The sequence below is a fragment of the mitochondrial genome of Salvia miltiorrhiza, assembly GCF_028751815.1.
Source record: "Salvia miltiorrhiza mitochondrion, complete genome".
Classification (NCBI taxonomy): domain Eukaryota; kingdom Viridiplantae; phylum Streptophyta; class Magnoliopsida; order Lamiales; family Lamiaceae; genus Salvia; species Salvia miltiorrhiza.
In genome coordinates this window covers 125770-142500 of record NC_023209.1, presented here as the reverse complement: position 1 = coordinate 142500, position 16731 = coordinate 125770, and the positions used below count along the sequence as shown (strand labels likewise).

The following is a 16731-nucleotide window of genomic DNA, read 5'->3' as shown; positions in this document are numbered from 1 at the left end:
GGATGGGAGTACATGCCGGTAGTTAGTGTAAGAATAATAGTATGCGACTTCAGCTACTGTATTAATAATGCATGCCTCCGTATGAATGTTATCTATAATGAACCCTATGGCAGAGAAGGGACTTATCAAAATGAGGCCCGAACGTCCTAGAGTTCCTCACTCGGTGCGTCTGTAGCCTAGGAGCAAGAGTTCTTTCACTCGTCGAATCGGGTGGCGTAGCTCTGCAGTTTAAGTAAGATGAGTATCTGCTTCCTGGGTTTCGCTCTTCGTCTTTTGAATTCATTGCCTTCCCTGTTGTTTCAGGTACGGGTACCATTTTCTGTTAGTTGAGGACCCTACGAGGTCGGTTTTTGCACTAACAGACTACACTCCATTTACAAATGGAAAGTACTTGGTCGAGTTGGCTTAAGCCCGAATCCATCCTTACGGAAGAAGGGTGGGATATCGGCTGCGAGAGAGAGTCCTTCTTGTTCACCTCCGCCTCCCGACGCTGCTGACCCCTACCGGGACCTTTGACCTTTATTTGCTACAAGACTAATATAAAATGTATAGTTCGTTGCACTCACCCTTCGTTTCTGTTAATCATTCATGACCCCTGAATGGAAGATAAAAGACTTTACTAAGCAAGTTGTCTGTCGGTCCCCGTTGGGTAATTGTTTGTTTCAACAGAGGCAAGGAGTACCACTGGACTATCCCACTAGCGATCCTACTTCAACGACATTCTCGTAATACGTAATCAAAGTATCCCGATCCTGTAGGAGTGGCAGCCGTAGTTCCGATCAGTTGAAGCCCTTCCTTACTCTTTGAAAATATGTTTGCCAATGCGTGAACTTCTTTTATTTCTGGGCAAAACCATGCCGCTTCTTCCGCATCAACAGAAAAAGGACTGACTACCGCTCATGCCGCCTAGCCAATTCAAACTCGGATCCGAAGGCAGAAGTAGAATCGCTTAGCCGCCAAGTCGCGATATTCCTTCGGTATCACTACTAGGAGCTACCTTTCAGTCATATATAATAGTAGTTTATCAAATAAATTAAAACAAGTCTCATGGAAATTGCTTATATAGTCACTGAACTCTCCAATGGCTAGTTACCTGCTGAGGACATGTCCCGAGTTGAAGCCTTGTGTTAGAATGCTAACCAAGTTGGACAACTGGAAGCGTGAGCGAGTAGCTAGTCAGAAGAGAACAAGAAGGCAGTGATAGTAACCATTTGTACAGTGCTTTCATTACAGGTTAGTGAGAAAAGCTTGTTCCAAAAGGAAAGAAAGTACCCAAGATATATTGGTTAAGGAAAATCCTTACATGCCGAAGTACCCCCAAATGACCGACCGAAAGCGACTCATACCACCTGCTATGGTTTAGTTTCTTGATAAGTCAAAGATCTCGTCTAGTAAATGGCATTTAAAAAATTTTTTAGCTACTATTTATTAGCCCTAGATGCCTTGAGAAAAGGCAGCAAAAATCACGTTATAGGCCACTCTAGGGAAACCCGTGGAGGGCTACTTATATAGTTACGCCGCTCTTTTAGGAATGGAAAACAAATAGAGGAGGCTCGTTTAACGCAAGGGTTACGAAACTCCTCTTAAAAAGCTTTCTACGAATAGGGACCTTGAGCCTGATTTCACTACTAGAGCTCTAACTCACCTAGCTGAATGAATCGCCGATAGCCGCCTTCGCAGGAGGTCTGCCTTCTATCGGGTCCAAGAGCCAGGGTAAATACAAGCAAACGGAACAATAGCAGTACATATGGCGAAAAGCGATGTAACACGGCGAAGTCCGAATAAGGTCTCGGGTGTTCGTACCGAGTGGTTTCACTCTGCCAAAACTATTAGGCGGATCAAATACTAACTCCACGAACCAAGGATAAAAAGCATTCGCAAATAGCCATTTTCCTTGAACTCGCATTAACAACGCTTTCTGGCACCATATCCGTATTCCATAATTCCATATACCCGGAATAAAAGACCAAAGGAAAACTAGGACCTGAGGGCTACTCTTTTGGAGTCAATTCCGAGATACTTGATCCAATCCTTCCACTTAGATCTTACTAAGGGGCAATTTCATATGACTGATTAGTATACTTTATTTCACTTTCGAGTTCACTAGTTTCCTTTAACGGGATGGTTCTGTCCAATGGCTTGGATGGGATTCGAGGAATGGGCCAAACCGGGTCATTTTTTAAGAACAATAGCTAAAGAGCCTGATACTACCACTTGGGATCTGAAATCTACATGCTGATGCTCGCGATTTCGATAGCCATACCAGTGATTTGGAGGAGATCTTAAAGATATACCGCTACCCCAGCTTTCCTCTGAAGTCAACTCTTCTTTTTTAAAGAATGCGCTAAACTATTAGCAGGAGTAGAAACTGCGGCTGTTAAGAAATTACAGCCTTCCAAATAGGAACTCGCCAATCCATGGGTATACCATGAAGTTACAAAGGTTGTACCTGTGAACCAACCCCCTACTCCGCCCCAATCACCGGTAACCCCACCCACACCCGAGCAACCGCCAGTAGAGGAAGATTCCTCGAGCTCAGAATCACTAGCTACCTTTCGAAATGTGATCGCGGCCGATAATGAAGCTGATATATTTCGTCGCATCACATTTCTGGAACACCAGCAGTACTACGGGCTCCCTCCGGAGACGCGCCCCAGCGAATATGCGGCTATAGTGATTGATCATTTCAATCAGGCGCTCCATGTGGAGGACTACCGGCGCATCTTTGATATAGAATATTTTGAACTCCAAGTGTTGGAACGGAAAGGCCTCTTACAAGACCGGCTTCATAGTCTAATGCTTGGAGAGCATAATATTGAGCGCATTCTCCAATTGTCCCCATATAGTGACCCCCGAAAGGAGGCCTTTTATTATCTGGAAGATTTCCTAGAATCAGTAAGTGATTTACGGCATGCTGTTCAACGAGATATGATGCGTGAGACGTTGACTTCCTTTCTTCAGGATATTTCCCGAAGGGAGAGAGATTCCGACGTTTACCGGGGGTTCTATCGGTTTTTCACGGATCACGACTTCCGAAGCTTGCATGGCCTACCCTTACCATAATATTATGTATGCATCAAGTCAAAGTAAGGTACTTCTTTTCAGCCTAAGTTTTTCTTTCATTTTGAGTGAGTATGTAGCTCCGCGAGCAAGGAGTGCCACGCACGAGCGGAGCGAAAAGAAAGCAAGGGGGAATTCTTTTGGGTGATAAGATAAATCCTTTGATTGCGTATTGTATTGAAGATCCATGTCTTTCTTGTTTCACTAGCTAGGAATTCATTATCACATGTCCCTTTCTTTATTACAACCTTATTTTTTGATGTCAAAGACCAGGAGCTACGCGCAAATTCTCATTGGATCTCGGTTGTTCTTAACAGCGATGGCTATTCATTTAAGTCTTCGGGTAGCACCACTAGATCTTCAACAAGGTGGAAATTCTCGTATTCCCTATGTACATGTTCCTGCGGCTCGGATGAGTATTCTTGTTTATATCGCTACGGCTATAAACACTTTCTTCTTCCTATTAACAAAACATCCCCTTTTTCTTCGCTCTTCCGGAACCGGTACAGAAATGGGTGCTTTTTCTACGTTGTTTACCTTAGTTACTGGGGGGTTTCGGGGAAGACTTATGTGGGGCACCTTTTGGGTGTGGGATGCTCGTTTAACCTCTGTATTCATCTTGTTCCTTATTTACCTGGGTGCACTGTGTTTTCAAAAGCTTCCTGTCGAACCGGCTCCTATTTCAATCCGTGCTGGACCGATCGATATACCAATAATCAAGTCTTCAGTCAACTGGTGGAATACATCGCATCAACCTGGGAGCATTAGCCGATCTGGTACATCAATACATGTTCCTATGCCCATTCCAATCTTGTCTAACTTTGCTAACTCCCCCTTATCAACCCCTATCTTGTTCGTTCTGGAAACACGTCTTCCTATTCCATCTTTTCTCGAATCTCCTTTAAAGGAAGAAATCAAATAGAAGCTCGAGAAGGAGTTTACTATGGTCATATGATTTTAGATTTGCTGGGTGTCGGCCCGCAACCTCTTGCTCTGGGCCCTGGTGGCTTTAAAAGCCCTTTTGGGGGGGGCAAGGGGAGTAGGGCGTATCCCTACAGACTCTTTTACTTTACTATCTAAGTCGAGTTTAGTCCAGGAACTGGTTTAACAAAATGGGTCCAGAACTACATCGATCTGATACCCGCTTACCTTGGTCTGGTAGGTAGGTTATGTAGGAAGCAACCGTTCCTCGGTTGTTCGGTCGCAAATGGCCAAATAAAGGTATTCCTGTAGCATTTGGGGTTATGGATGCTTACTTTATTTTATAGTGAAAATGTAGTATGGGATCGGTAGTCGGGGTAGTCTTTGTTGATTCAATTTCGCAGAATAGGTCCCTTTTATGGGACAAATCAATAGGAAATGCTTGTCAAGCCGTATAAAGGCGAACAGCGCTTATACTCTGACTCTTTCAAGTCAGTAAGTCAACTCAAGTCTTCCACCAGCTTCTACTTTCTCATTATATACTCTATTCTGAAAGATAGGATTTTAAAATGGCAAAACAAAAGAAGCAGGTTGGCGGCTTTCCCCTGCTAGTGCACAAAGGGAATCGTACAAAGAAGATGACGACTTCGTCAAGCGGTGTAATCGTCTAGAGCATGGAAACCAGTCACAAGTCCCGTGTCGGCTTGTTGACTATGTTTATGCTAGCCATTACTCGCCAAAGTGGTCGATCCAATCTTCTTTCATCTTTCATTCCCGTGCAGAAAGTAATCGGCTTGTTCTATCTCATCACTATCCAATTCGTCACTTGCACCAGAAGGTTGAAGACAAATTCTAGAATAAGCGAGGGGAAGAGAGGCACTTCATCAAGGAAAGGATCAAGGGTAGGGTTCGGACATCGATGTTAAGCTTCGGTCCATGAATGTGGGAGCGTAGGTGCGCTTCCTTACTTAATCAAGCTTTCGATAGCGGTCTGATACCTTATGTCTAATCTAAGGTTTCAGCTGGCCCCAGCGAAGCACACCCTATCCCCCTGCGGAGCTCCTAGCCCAAAGCCCACGCCTACCATACATTAGCCTTAGAGCGCCTGCTTCCACTGCACCCTTAACCTACGATATTCCTTCTGTCGGTAAGTGCCAGCCGGATCGGCATCTCCTTCTTCGCCTCGGCTGGGTAGCGATGTGTTTAGTGAATAGAGCAAGTTACCCAGGAAATTGCTTGATTAGTTGGTTTGACCTCGTAAACATAATATAGAAATGATTTGAGCCTTTTCCCAAGACCAAGATGTGAGTTGTGATACTTTCAGATGCGTCTCGATCCACTTTAAAACTTCTTTTTTGTTCAAAAGTGGAACATAATTCATATGTCCACAGCCCTTACACAGGAAGATAGAGACCGCGCCTAGGCCCTTCCGCAGGGGCGATCAGACAGCAGACAGGGAAAAACTTTGGACGGATATCGCTTCCTATAATATATTCTATTAAGGCTCTTTTTGATAGGCACTGACTTCGATCTTTTATATCTTGCCCTCCTATCGTGAATCTACAGCAGCTGATGCGCATAGAATGGCTAGCTTGATCATATTCGAATGAGATATGTTAAGCATAAGGCAAGCCTTCTTTAAAGAAGGAAGAAGAGAGGCAGGGGAAGATCCACTTTTTTATTTTAGCCGAAACTTTCGTCTTTATTCACTGGCGGGCGGATGCCCGATTGATTGGGTTCGAAAGGAAAGAACCCTTGGAAGATAGTGCTTTTACGCTGCTCCCTAGCTCCCCCTTTCAGTAAGAGATATCGCATTTTATTAATAGTGGGGAAGGCTTTTCGCTCGAGGAAATCAAAAATAGGTAGTCCAAACCTAGCCAATCCGAATAGAGATCTTAGGTTGGATAGCGCCGGCTAAGCAAACTTTGAAGGGGCAAAGGAGAATGAAACTTTTACAATCCATCTGGATGTACTTCTGCTGTCAAAATGAGAGTTTCAGGCACCTTGTGGGGAATCATTCGATGTCGGAACCATGTTATATAAAGATCCCACTACAGCCATTCCAGACATCAGCTTAGGCGCGAGTAACAGACCCTAGGGGGAAAGATTCCGAAATCGACTCTTTCGGTCGGCTTCGGTACCTATTGATGAGGAGAAGCCTACATTCTCAAGCTATGCCGGTTCCGATTTATAGATCCTAGAAACAAGGGATTCTTTCTCCGGTTCATAACGAGAATCCAGTCCTGCAGGATTGGATATGCTATTTTTGATCTTTGGAATTCCTCCTCCGCTAAGGAACTTATTTCTTTTTTATTTTAATAGATAAGTTTTCTTTAATTTAAAGAGTCGGTCCTTCACCTTCAGGAGTTTTGCATGAGCCCATGCTTTGCTTTCTGAGGCCTGGAAAGGCTCTATTCCCTCTCGCTATAGACATTGAATTGGAACCGAAAAAGCACTTCGAAGAAGGTTTCACAGCAGTCCCTTAGGCCTCTTCGGGGCATTTCTCTCATATCTGTTTCGATGCCTAGTGGTTTTGGAACAAGAGGGGATTTCCGTTGCTTAGGGGTCATCCCTTATTGAATTGGAATGGAATAAGGGTCGTATCGCTTTGACCTTTATCTTCTTTATTCGCTTTCGTAAGGCACTATTGGCCTCGCATTTGTTCTTTTTTTCTCTTTCCTCCTCGTCCATTAAGGTTTATGTCGCTTAGCGAAGAGCTAAGGAAGGCAGCGGCCTTTAAGTTTAAGTAAGGCTCGGGCGATGTACTGCCTCGGGTGAACAAGTCTCCAAGAGGGCTCCACTCCCGACTCCTGGCCTCTCTCTGCCATGAGGAGAGTTCTGCTGTAAAAGCAACCTAAGCAGTGGTTGGCTAAGCCGTAACGCTGGCATACACACGAACTGGGCGAACTGGCTTTTTTACTTTATCGTTTTGGAGGAGAAAAATTCTTAACTGTGGGCAGGCACCCTATCGCTCGATCCTAGGGAAATGAAAACATTTGGTATCTCAGATTTCGCCACGCGGGCATACTTTATCTATTCGAATTGTTCGAAAAGCAACCCCTGTGGGGTATGCCGTCAGAGAACCCAAAGTCCCATTTAAACGCACTAAATCGGATTGGAGAGTGGAATAATCAAAAAGAAGGAAATGTTCCTACCCCGTCAGCCCCAAGTTGAATGCTTCCCGTCGTCTTGGTCTCGCGTACGCACGTTAGTCTTTCACTTTAAGTAAAGCCCGCCGGTAAGATTTGTAATTCCACTATTATGATTTTTCACTTCCTCCGTTCGGAGATCTCTTTCCAGCAATTCCTTTCGAAAGGCCAAAAAATAAGTTGAGCTAGCCCCAAGAAAGCGGCTGCAGTCCTCTGGTCGAAGAAACAGGACTTTTTCCAATCCCTCAGAACTGGAACCTTCGATGATACCACGAGACTGGTGTTTCCCATTGGCGATTGCCCCTCGCCCCGGGTATTGATCCGCGACGATAGAGTCTGCAAGCACTGCGGTTGACTACTTGGATTTCCTTCTTCAGTGTCTCGACCCCCTCCCTACTTACTAATACAGGGTGCAAACACTTGGCTACTTCGTCTTGGGAAAGACGATGCAACCTTCCGATCTGAGATTCTTAGCCGGATTGAGGACCCCATTCTACTCTTAGATTGAACCCATCTGGAGGCTCTAGCGGATCAGTGACAGGTGCTCTATCTTTCACCGGCTAGTCAGTCTAGTCATTCATGGACCTCTCTCCCACCCGCAGACTAGAGATGATAGGAAGAGCTTCATAGAACCTGAAAACGATTTAGGCAACTTTAGATGCATTCTCTCAATTCTCAATTTCTCGGTCGAAGGTAGTACCAATACTAGGTCACAAACACGCACTCTGAACTTGCTGATCTCTCGGGCAATGAATATACTTGCGGGGTTCCTCCTTCACAGTCAAAGCGGAAAAGCTTTGATCGGCGAAGGAATCCCTGTCAGTAAGCTAGGGCATGTCGGCTTGTTCAAGAGCCTAGACAACACAGACAGGCAGCAAACGAACTCTCTCGTAGACTCTCTTTCTTGGCCTGGAACGTGGGCTAAATGAAACCCTTACGTTTCCTCCCTACCCATTGGCGCACTTCACCAACTACTTCGGCATAAGCACCCCACTTATTTTGGATGCGAGAACCAAAGATGCTAGGTCCGGTTCTTAATGATATAGGAGAGCTTCCTCCCCTGCGGACGGACAAATAAGAGAAGCCCGTGGGCTAGCTCAACCAAAGGAAGAGGGGGACAGACATTCTTGATTTTTGAATCAGAAACGGCGGATGAGTTAGACCTTTCAGGGAGCGTTGCAGTTGCCAGAACACTTGTCTCAGATTTCCTTCCACTTTACTACAGAAGCTTTGATTACAGAAGGTATTGAAAATGGGGGGGAACGTGTTGGAAAATAACTCAAGGTGGGTCGCAAATTGGATCGAGGCGCTTTTAAGCCTTGCTGGTTCCATTCTCTTTCCATTTGTTCTGAGCCTAAACTCAGAGTCTTCTTTCTTATATCAAAGGAATATGAAAAAAAGTGAGTTATTGTTCTTCATGGGCATTGTGGGCTAGGACCATGTTCCGGTTGCTGTTCAAAGGGTAAAAGGACATAGGAAAGGGAATAGGTTAGAGACAGAGGTTAGGGACGGTTACGAGTGCCTGTTTTGGTTCTTATGAGTAGAAGAAGAGGAGATTAGTCAGCCCTCGCGAAATAAAAGAATGAATCAATCAAGTAAGTCAGTGTCGCAGTCAGGGGTGTAAGGCACGTAAAGAAGGGAGTCATTGGCCCCTTGTTCAATTGAATTCTTCAATCATTCCGGTCGGTAAGGCAGCCAGTCAGCTGTCAGGTTGAGATGAGCAGGTTCTGAAAGAAACGAAAGCAAAGAAGAAAGCGGAAGTGATAGAATAGAGAAAGCGCTTTTCAGACCTTATGTGATCAATCACCAATGAGGCGAGGTTATCGTTTAACAGATATATAGTTCGTTGTCCAATCCGACGCCAATGTCGACCTGTTGATCGGTATCCCTCAAGATCTGAAGATGCTGAAGCTCGCATGCAGGCCTCGGAGGTGCTTGTACCCGGGCACTGGGACTCCTCTTAGCCCATCGATAATCATCCTGTTCCTGTGCCTTCTCCTTCTAAACCTGTCTTCCTACCGCGTAGCTCTCTTCATAGCATAGCTCAATAATAGCTCTTTTCTTCACCCCATAAGAGATAAGTACAAAGAATAGTTTAACTAATAAGGAGTCTAATCAAATTGAAGTCGATCGAACCTCGGCTTCGCTGAGCTCCCCCACAAGGAAGATTCCTCTAGTCTTTCGAGCCCCCGGAACTTTCCTACCTTTCTTTCACTAACAACCATCGTGGAATTGGTGACGTATATAAGTTCAACTGGTAATTCAATTCCGAATTGGCGGAGTCAGATACTTCTGCTTAACCTGACAAAACAAGCTAGTTTACTCTTGGCTTTCCAGCTAGTTAAACGCTTCAATACCAGGAAGAATGCTCATCGAATAACATCGTAGTCAAGACCTCTTCAACGGCTGTTCGATCACTAATGGCCAATGAAGAGAGAATCAGGCTACGTACTGAAATGGGATGTGAAAGGTGAAAGCCTTACCTAGGCGAGGGAATCATTTACTTTATAAGATAGATAAGAGAATGGTCCCTTTGCTCTTCGCCCTCTGTGAACATGAAATTCGGTGATCAAGAAGTGGCAGGTGGTCTAACTCTATTTATAGAATCCCCTATAATAGGGGCAGCCAATTCATATAAAGAAGTGATCTGTGGATGTCTCCCCTCTGCAAGAAGCCTATTGGCTATGGTCTCGTTGATGGTTGTGCCTATCCGACTCCCTCAAAGTCTAAGCCGAACTTGTCTAGTAAGGACGGCGTAAGCTTTTCTATTAGTAAGGCAAGGGTTATCTGTCTATTAAATAAAAAGATGCTCCTATAGCTAGGAACCGCTTGAAACCTTAATTAGTGGAGTTGATCGACGACAGATTTCGAGCTTTGGCTTTGCCGAAGGTTGATGTGCCTTCTCTTTGTGCTGACTCCCATTCCTTACTACCAGCTCCCTTCATGCGGGACTCTTCATTCTATTTTGCCGCCCTCAATCCGTCTTTGTTCGGCAAGGCCGCTTTGTGCCACCTTTCCCATGTCTCCTTCTCTTCTCTTTATGCCTTCTCTTTCTCTTCTGACGAAGACAGGGCAGGCAGGAGAGTTTAACAATAGGGCTAAACCATAACCAAAGCTTGCTCTGGTAGCATAGTTTTGTGAATTGATGAAAGACATAGGTGAGGAGAGCTTTACAGCAACGTATGCACCCGTTTAAAAAAATCTTTCTCGTGGTACCGTTTAAGGGTTAAGGGGAAGGCGGAATAGAAATAGAGTAGTGGCAAGCTTGATGATTGAAGCGAACTACCAGATAGATTGATGATGCTAACTCCCCTTTAAATAGTTAGATCGGGCCTGGCGAACTACCATTGATGGATTGAGGCTGGCATACGGGGGTTGGAACCAACCCGATTGAAACCTATTACTATTGAGTGAGGAAGAAACCGCGTAGGCTTAGGTCCTTTGGTTTACTGCTTTGAGTCCTTGGATTCCATTGATTCCAGAACTCGAACTCAGACCGGCGATTTCGTTGAGTCCATTAGCAACAGGAGCTCTGTAACTCATTAGCACCGCTGCTGGATTGAAAGGTACTTGCTAAGCGGACTTGCGATTCGACTTTCATTCTTTGATGGGGTATAGAATCTAGCAGCAATCCTTCCCGCTAGGCGAGATCTTTGAGCATTGCTAAGCTACTCTTAACTTAATAAGTATAAGTCATTTCTAGAGTCAGCCCGAAGGCAGGCAACTCACTAACTACAGCTTCTATCTCCTCTAGGTCCCATTAGACTGATCCTTCTCCCCCGCAACCAAGCCTTAAGGCTTTCCTTATGAGATGGGATGCTCACTAGCTTCTCTCGAGATGCGAAGAATAGCGTAAATAAAGACTCTCTTGGTCCTTTCGAAGCAGATATTCGTACGCCATTGGGTTATTTGAGGTGGTTTCGGCTTTCCGAAGGGATAACTCTTAATTAAGGCCTTAGGCTAGCAAGGTGAATGGATTTAGGAAAAAAAAAGATCCCGGTTTTAAAAGAATAAAGAAGGCTATGGGAAAAGATCCCAGACTAGGCTCGCTACGTGGAATAGATGATAGGTAGGCTTACTACGCTATGGCATGGTCAGCTCATGATATCTATAGCACCATTACTAAATAGACTAGGGAAACTTCTTCATTGACCGCTTTGAGTGAGTGCAACTTAGACTACTTTCCCTGGTTTCTATTGCAGGAGGTCCGATCTATCAGTAAAAGGAGGTTCGCTTTGGGAATCTTCCTTATGAACGAAGAAATACTTGCTTCGTTGACAATGACTAGGAACACTAACTAGAACTTCCAATTAGTACAACCATTTCACAGGAATAATCCAGATCCGCGTATCGATAAGCACTTGGTGACTACTACCTCGTGATCTCCAGGCATCTTGCGGGTAGACTACCTGCGATGGCAGCTTCTGATGGGTTACTTTGTTCTTGTTCGGTTGATTCTTCTGTTGATTCTGATTCGGGTACCATTTTCTGTTAGTTGAGGACCCTACGAGGTCGGTTTTTGCACTAACAGACTACACTCCATTTACAAATGGAAAGACTCACCCTCTCTCTGACTGACAAAGTCCTCCTTATCCTATGCTGTCTTTCGGTTCTCTATTCGCATTTTCTTCTACCGACTGTAACAATGGACCTTATCTTAATCTTAGAACAAAGCTTGTACGAAATCGAATGATAGGACATCTTTGAGAGGAGGAAGGCTTCGTGGTAGACGAGGAGCTGAAGAACTGGAATGCTTCAGCCAACCCCATCCATAAAAGTGGACGTTATTTATCGCAACCAAAAAGTCGACGCATCGGTAGAACATCGCCACAAAACCATAAATTCAAGTGGGATTCAATCCAAAACAAAAGAATCGCTCCAACCCCTACACGGACCTACTTAGGCTTTCCTGGTTGTTGCTTCTCCATCCCGTGCTTCTCCGCCTTTTTGCCAACATCACCTCTTCCCAAGTGGGATTCCGTTCCTCGCCGTCTGCCCACCCAACTCGCTGCAGTGCCTTTACTGGGTAGGCTAAAGCTAGACCTGGCCCCCTAACTGCTTGTATTCCCAGCTCTTACTACTTATTTTTTTTTTGTCCTTATCTCGGACTGCTTCCGCGGGATATTCATTCGGGGATCTTTCTTTCGATTCCACCTTAGGTGTGTTTTACCTGATCGATTCGTGTTCTTGCTTCTCTTACGACCTTTCTTGTTGTAAGATTTTCAGATCTAGTTGATGGACGATCTGGAAGCTCTAGATCCCGTCTAGAAAGAGTCGTCACGACATGACACGCGGACGTACAGAATTGATCAAGAAGACCTGGCCGAGAGGTTGTATTGGGTCCTCGATCTCCATGAGAAAAGTAAGCGAAAGCCCCGCCCGGAAGCTCTGCCGGGCCGGTGTCAGCCGCTAACAATGATCGAAAACAAGGCGAGAAGTGCGGCAGACAGACGTAAAAAAAGAAGATCTAAGTCACCCTCTTGATTGCTACAAAAGATCTGAAACTACAGCTGGTTAAGAGGTTCCACTAGATGCATAGCCCCGACCTCAGGTCTAAAAAAAAGCAGTGAGTCCCTTAGACCCCTAAGCGCCTCCAACAACACAAACAAAAGAAAAAAAGGCCTCCCTAGCTAACGTTGAAAATGGCCCCTGCCTCAGGTAAATCCTCAACAGCCGGGCGACAGGAGCCCTCTCATGTACAAAAGAGATGGCATGGCACCTTCGAAGTCAGGTCAAGACGAAAGACTCAACGGGTCGAGACGAGTGGCTGCTGACCTTCCTGCCACAAGAGATCCTCAACTCCTTCTCTTGACAAAGAAATCCGCTGGGTGGAATGCCGGGAATTCCGCTAAAGAAAAGAAGGGGCTCCCCTTGATCGGGGCTTCCCACTACGGTTTGTACCACCAAAAGGTGAACTCGTGTTAAAGCGGTCTTTTTTGGCCGTTTAAATTTCCCTTTTTCGCCTATAAACAGGAATTGTCTCATAACGGGGTTCCACCAGTTGGTATGTGTAATTCGGGGGCTCGTCAGCAAATGGATCTGAGTCAGTAGACTCCCACTTACTTTATCTTTATGCGGACGACGTCCTGTTATTCTGTCAAGCTAGGTCCAGTAATTGTCAGTGTCTTTCGGTTCCCATCTCCATCAATGAGTAAATGGACTTCCCAATTGTTGATTAGCTGGGTTGAGGAAAGCCCTTGTTATATTCAGTAGTAGAGGAGATATGAACTCTTTGGAAGAATGCTTTAGCAGCCGGGTGATTAGCCATATGAGGTTCGAAACTATAGTTTTTCTTGACTGAGATTGGCAAAGGAGAGCGGATCAGAGGGAGGGAAAAGAGATCAATCAAGAGAAGTCCGCTTCTCGCCTCCCGAAACCAGCCTATCTGGCCTCTTGCCACCTCCCGTTCCGTTGGGATACCTGCAATTCTATTTCCTTTCCTCGAAAGAAGGAACTCCAAAGAAAGCGACGATGGTGTAATACCGAGACCGGAATACCTCATTGAAAGACGAAGAATAGAGAAATCCCCAGAGGTCGAAATAAACTGGCTTCGGCCTCGGTTTTGTTGACAAGAAGGCGGCTATCGTTGATGCATATTCTTGCACCCGGCTTTAAAGCTATTGGTTGGGCTATCCAGGGATACATTGAAAGCTAAAAAAAAGGGCGGGGGACGCCTTAGCCCTTATAATCGAATTCTAAACCGGCGTGGCGCTGCTGGATGCTTCTGATCAATAGAACAAGAAGAGGAGTCAGCCAAAAATAAAGATCACCAAAAGTAACGACCACCAAGATAGGCATAGTAATGAAATCTTTTGATCACCCATTTTTGGAAAACCATTTTTTGGGGCTTCCGCCTTACACAAGGCAGATTGGATTGCCTGAATCACGAGTCTTATATACTGTGTTACGATCACCTCATATTGATAAAAAGTCCAGAGAACAATTTGAAATGAAAATCAAGAAACAATTTTTGGTCATAAAAACAGAAAGGCATGAATTGCGCAAGAAGTTCTTTCGGTTAAAACGCCGTGCGACTCGGAGGACATAAGACTTCTTGGTCAAGGCAAAAAGATTGCCGACTGGATGCTCCTACCCCACCATGCCTGGCTACCTTACCTTAAGAAGAAAGAGGAGGTATGAAGCGTGGGAAAGAATGCAAGAAGTGTATGATACAACAGCTTTATCCATCTTCGGTCGCTGTCGCTGCATTTCGGGCTTGCTCCTAAAAATGGGCTGCCCTGGGGTTGGGGTTCTGGCCTTGGCGATTGGGTTTGCTGGGAGGGCCCTTTTTTGCTTTTGTCCCAAAAAAGCATTTCGTCTTTGATGAAATAAATGCAAGACTTCTCTTAGTTGCTTCAAAAAAGACGGATTGGAAGATACCCATAGATGAAATCGAGACTTTGCCTCAAAGGTGAGGTTATTTCCCGGATGTCCGAGCTCGATCCCCGGACGGACGAGAACAGTAGAGAAAGGATGTTTGCCTACCACAACCAATAACCAAAGGTGCTTGGGAATACAACCCGAAAACTCTAAGTAAGCGGCTGTCCCAGTTGAACGAAAATGGCATCAATTCTTCCGGAACTTCGCCAATTTCGCGAAGAGGTAACCTTAAGGAGTGGCGGCAAACCTCTTGATTGATCAACGTGAGTGAACTGTGCTTAGACGCTTCGTAAAACCGCACCGATCTACGAGAGGAGCTGAGATAGATGAGTAGGCTTCCCCTTTCGATTCACGGAATGTGATCTGGGACACGATGGGAGTTTGCGTGCCCTTTAAGGTTAAGGGAAAGAGATCACCGGAGTATAGCACAAGATCGCCTTTTCTTGCTGCCATGGGGTCGACCTGTGAACAAGGTAAACCCAATGGGAACCAAAAAACGGGGGTACCGCATTGGGCAGAAGACGATCCAAAAAGCGAAGGCTCCCCCAGCTAAAGGAAGGAGCTTTGGAAGCTTACCTTATTATTAAAAGGGGAAAGGGGGTGAAGATAGGCAAGAGGTAGCTTGCTTCCAAGCCGGCCCGGCCGCGAGGAATCAAGAGATCTTTGCCGGTGCTGACTTGGATCTCGGGTGACGGAATAAGGCGGCCAGAAGCGACGAGCAGTCGCGGTCGAAGCTTGGCTACAGCGAAGCGCTTACCAAGCGCGAAGGAAAGGCCTCCGCCACTTGAGCCGTATGCGGGGGAACTCGCACGTGCGGTTCTTAGGGGGGGGGAGCTAGTAGGAGCCATCCCATCCCAATAGCGTATATTTGGAGCTCAATATGAAATTTTATTTTCTTGCAAGACCCGTTCGGATAAGGGAAAACTCCAGAGATTGCTTCGAAGTAAGATCCTTGCGTTGACCCTTTCCTGAACCAGAACCGGGTCCGGGTGAGAGGAAAAGAGGATCCAAATGTCCCATCAATAAAGTGAGGGCTTTCCGGACCTTCCCACCCCCCCCTCACTCACTCCCCCTTTTTCAATAAATAAGCCCCGCTTCCCTAACCCTAAGGGGGCCCCCTCTCTGATAAGGAAGCAAAGGAAAGAATCTCCATTTTATGACAAATCTGGTTCGATGGCTCTTCTCAACTGGAATCAAAATCTTTAGTTGGATTGCTACCATATTAAACCAAAAGAAATTGAACTCAAGGGCCATGGTTAGAACAATGGCTTTCCTTTTTCCTTATACTAAAAACCTTAACCAACAGCAATTGATTCACACGGGTCCCAGTCGGACTCTATCAACCAAAACTTTGACGCACAGTACAAAGATACCTGTAAGACAAACGAAAGACTGAAGGAAGATGGTAACCTATCCTTCTACAAAACCCCTACCGGTTGCATTGGTTAGCAGATCCCTGCATCATCGCTCGGGATCAGAGACCCTCATATTTAGGCTTTTAACCACACACAACACTCTTAAGGCAGATATCACTCGATGCCATAAGAAACCTCTATGCGGTTAGGGAGTTGCTCCTGCCAAACTATTTGGATAAAGCGAAACCAACTGCACTTTACTTTATCGGATAGGTCTTCCTCTCTAACTCTACCGGATGCTTGTACCGATCATGCGAAAGTACCAAGCTAATCTCTAGGGATTGGTCTGGAATAGTTGAGGAGGGTAGTTTACTGTCTGGCTTAAGAGTGTCAGAACAGGCATAGACTACTTGCATGTCGAGCAGATCTAATCACAAGGAGATGGGGGATGCCCTAGAAGCTATGGCTCAGTTCATCCTAGAGTAAAGGCTAAGTGCATATGGCACGAAAAGGAAATCCGATTTCAGTAAGAGTTAAAGTAATCTTCTCTCTTTGTCTACTTTATTTTATCTTCCATTTTCCATTGTTAGCTTTCTTTATTCGCCTTTTGGGCCAAATTCAAAAACATATAGCAGTTTGGGGATCACATTGGCCATTCGCGCTTAAGTTGCTTTCGTCCGATCTTATGGTTTGTGGTTTGATTACCACTTCTTCAGAAATGAGTGGCGTTGAGGGTTGTTCACATATACTTTCCATGGCAGGAACTCATGATTCCCCCGATCGGAGGAATGTTTAATACCTTGGGGAAGGCTCTACTTCAAGGTACGAGTGGGCAGCGGAGTCATCCTGTTTAAGCCAGTCCAATT

General features: G+C 45.4%; 3 protein-coding genes; 2 read left to right on the top strand and 1 right to left on the bottom strand.

Moving 5' to 3' along the window:
• The first annotated feature begins 3286 nt into the window (after positions 1 to 3286).
• On the top strand, positions 3287 to 3982 carry ccmC (cytochrome c biogenesis C). The gene has a single exon. The coding sequence runs from the start codon at positions 3287 to 3289 to the stop codon at positions 3980 to 3982; it is 696 nt and encodes a 231-aa protein (YP_008992304.1).
• A 9323-nt stretch (positions 3983 to 13305) lies between these two features.
• orf108a (hypothetical protein) lies at positions 13306 to 13632 on the bottom strand. The gene has a single exon. It carries the CDS (start codon positions 13630 to 13632, stop codon positions 13306 to 13308), a length of 327 nt encoding a protein of 108 aa, YP_008992303.1.
• Positions 13633 to 13908: 276 nt separating this feature from the next.
• Positions 13909 to 15482, top strand: rps10 (ribosomal protein S10). One transcript is given in 2 exon segments: positions 13909 to 14160; positions 15372 to 15482. Coding segments are annotated over 2 exon segments (363 nt in total).
• Positions 15483 to 16731: the final 1249 nt, after the last annotated feature.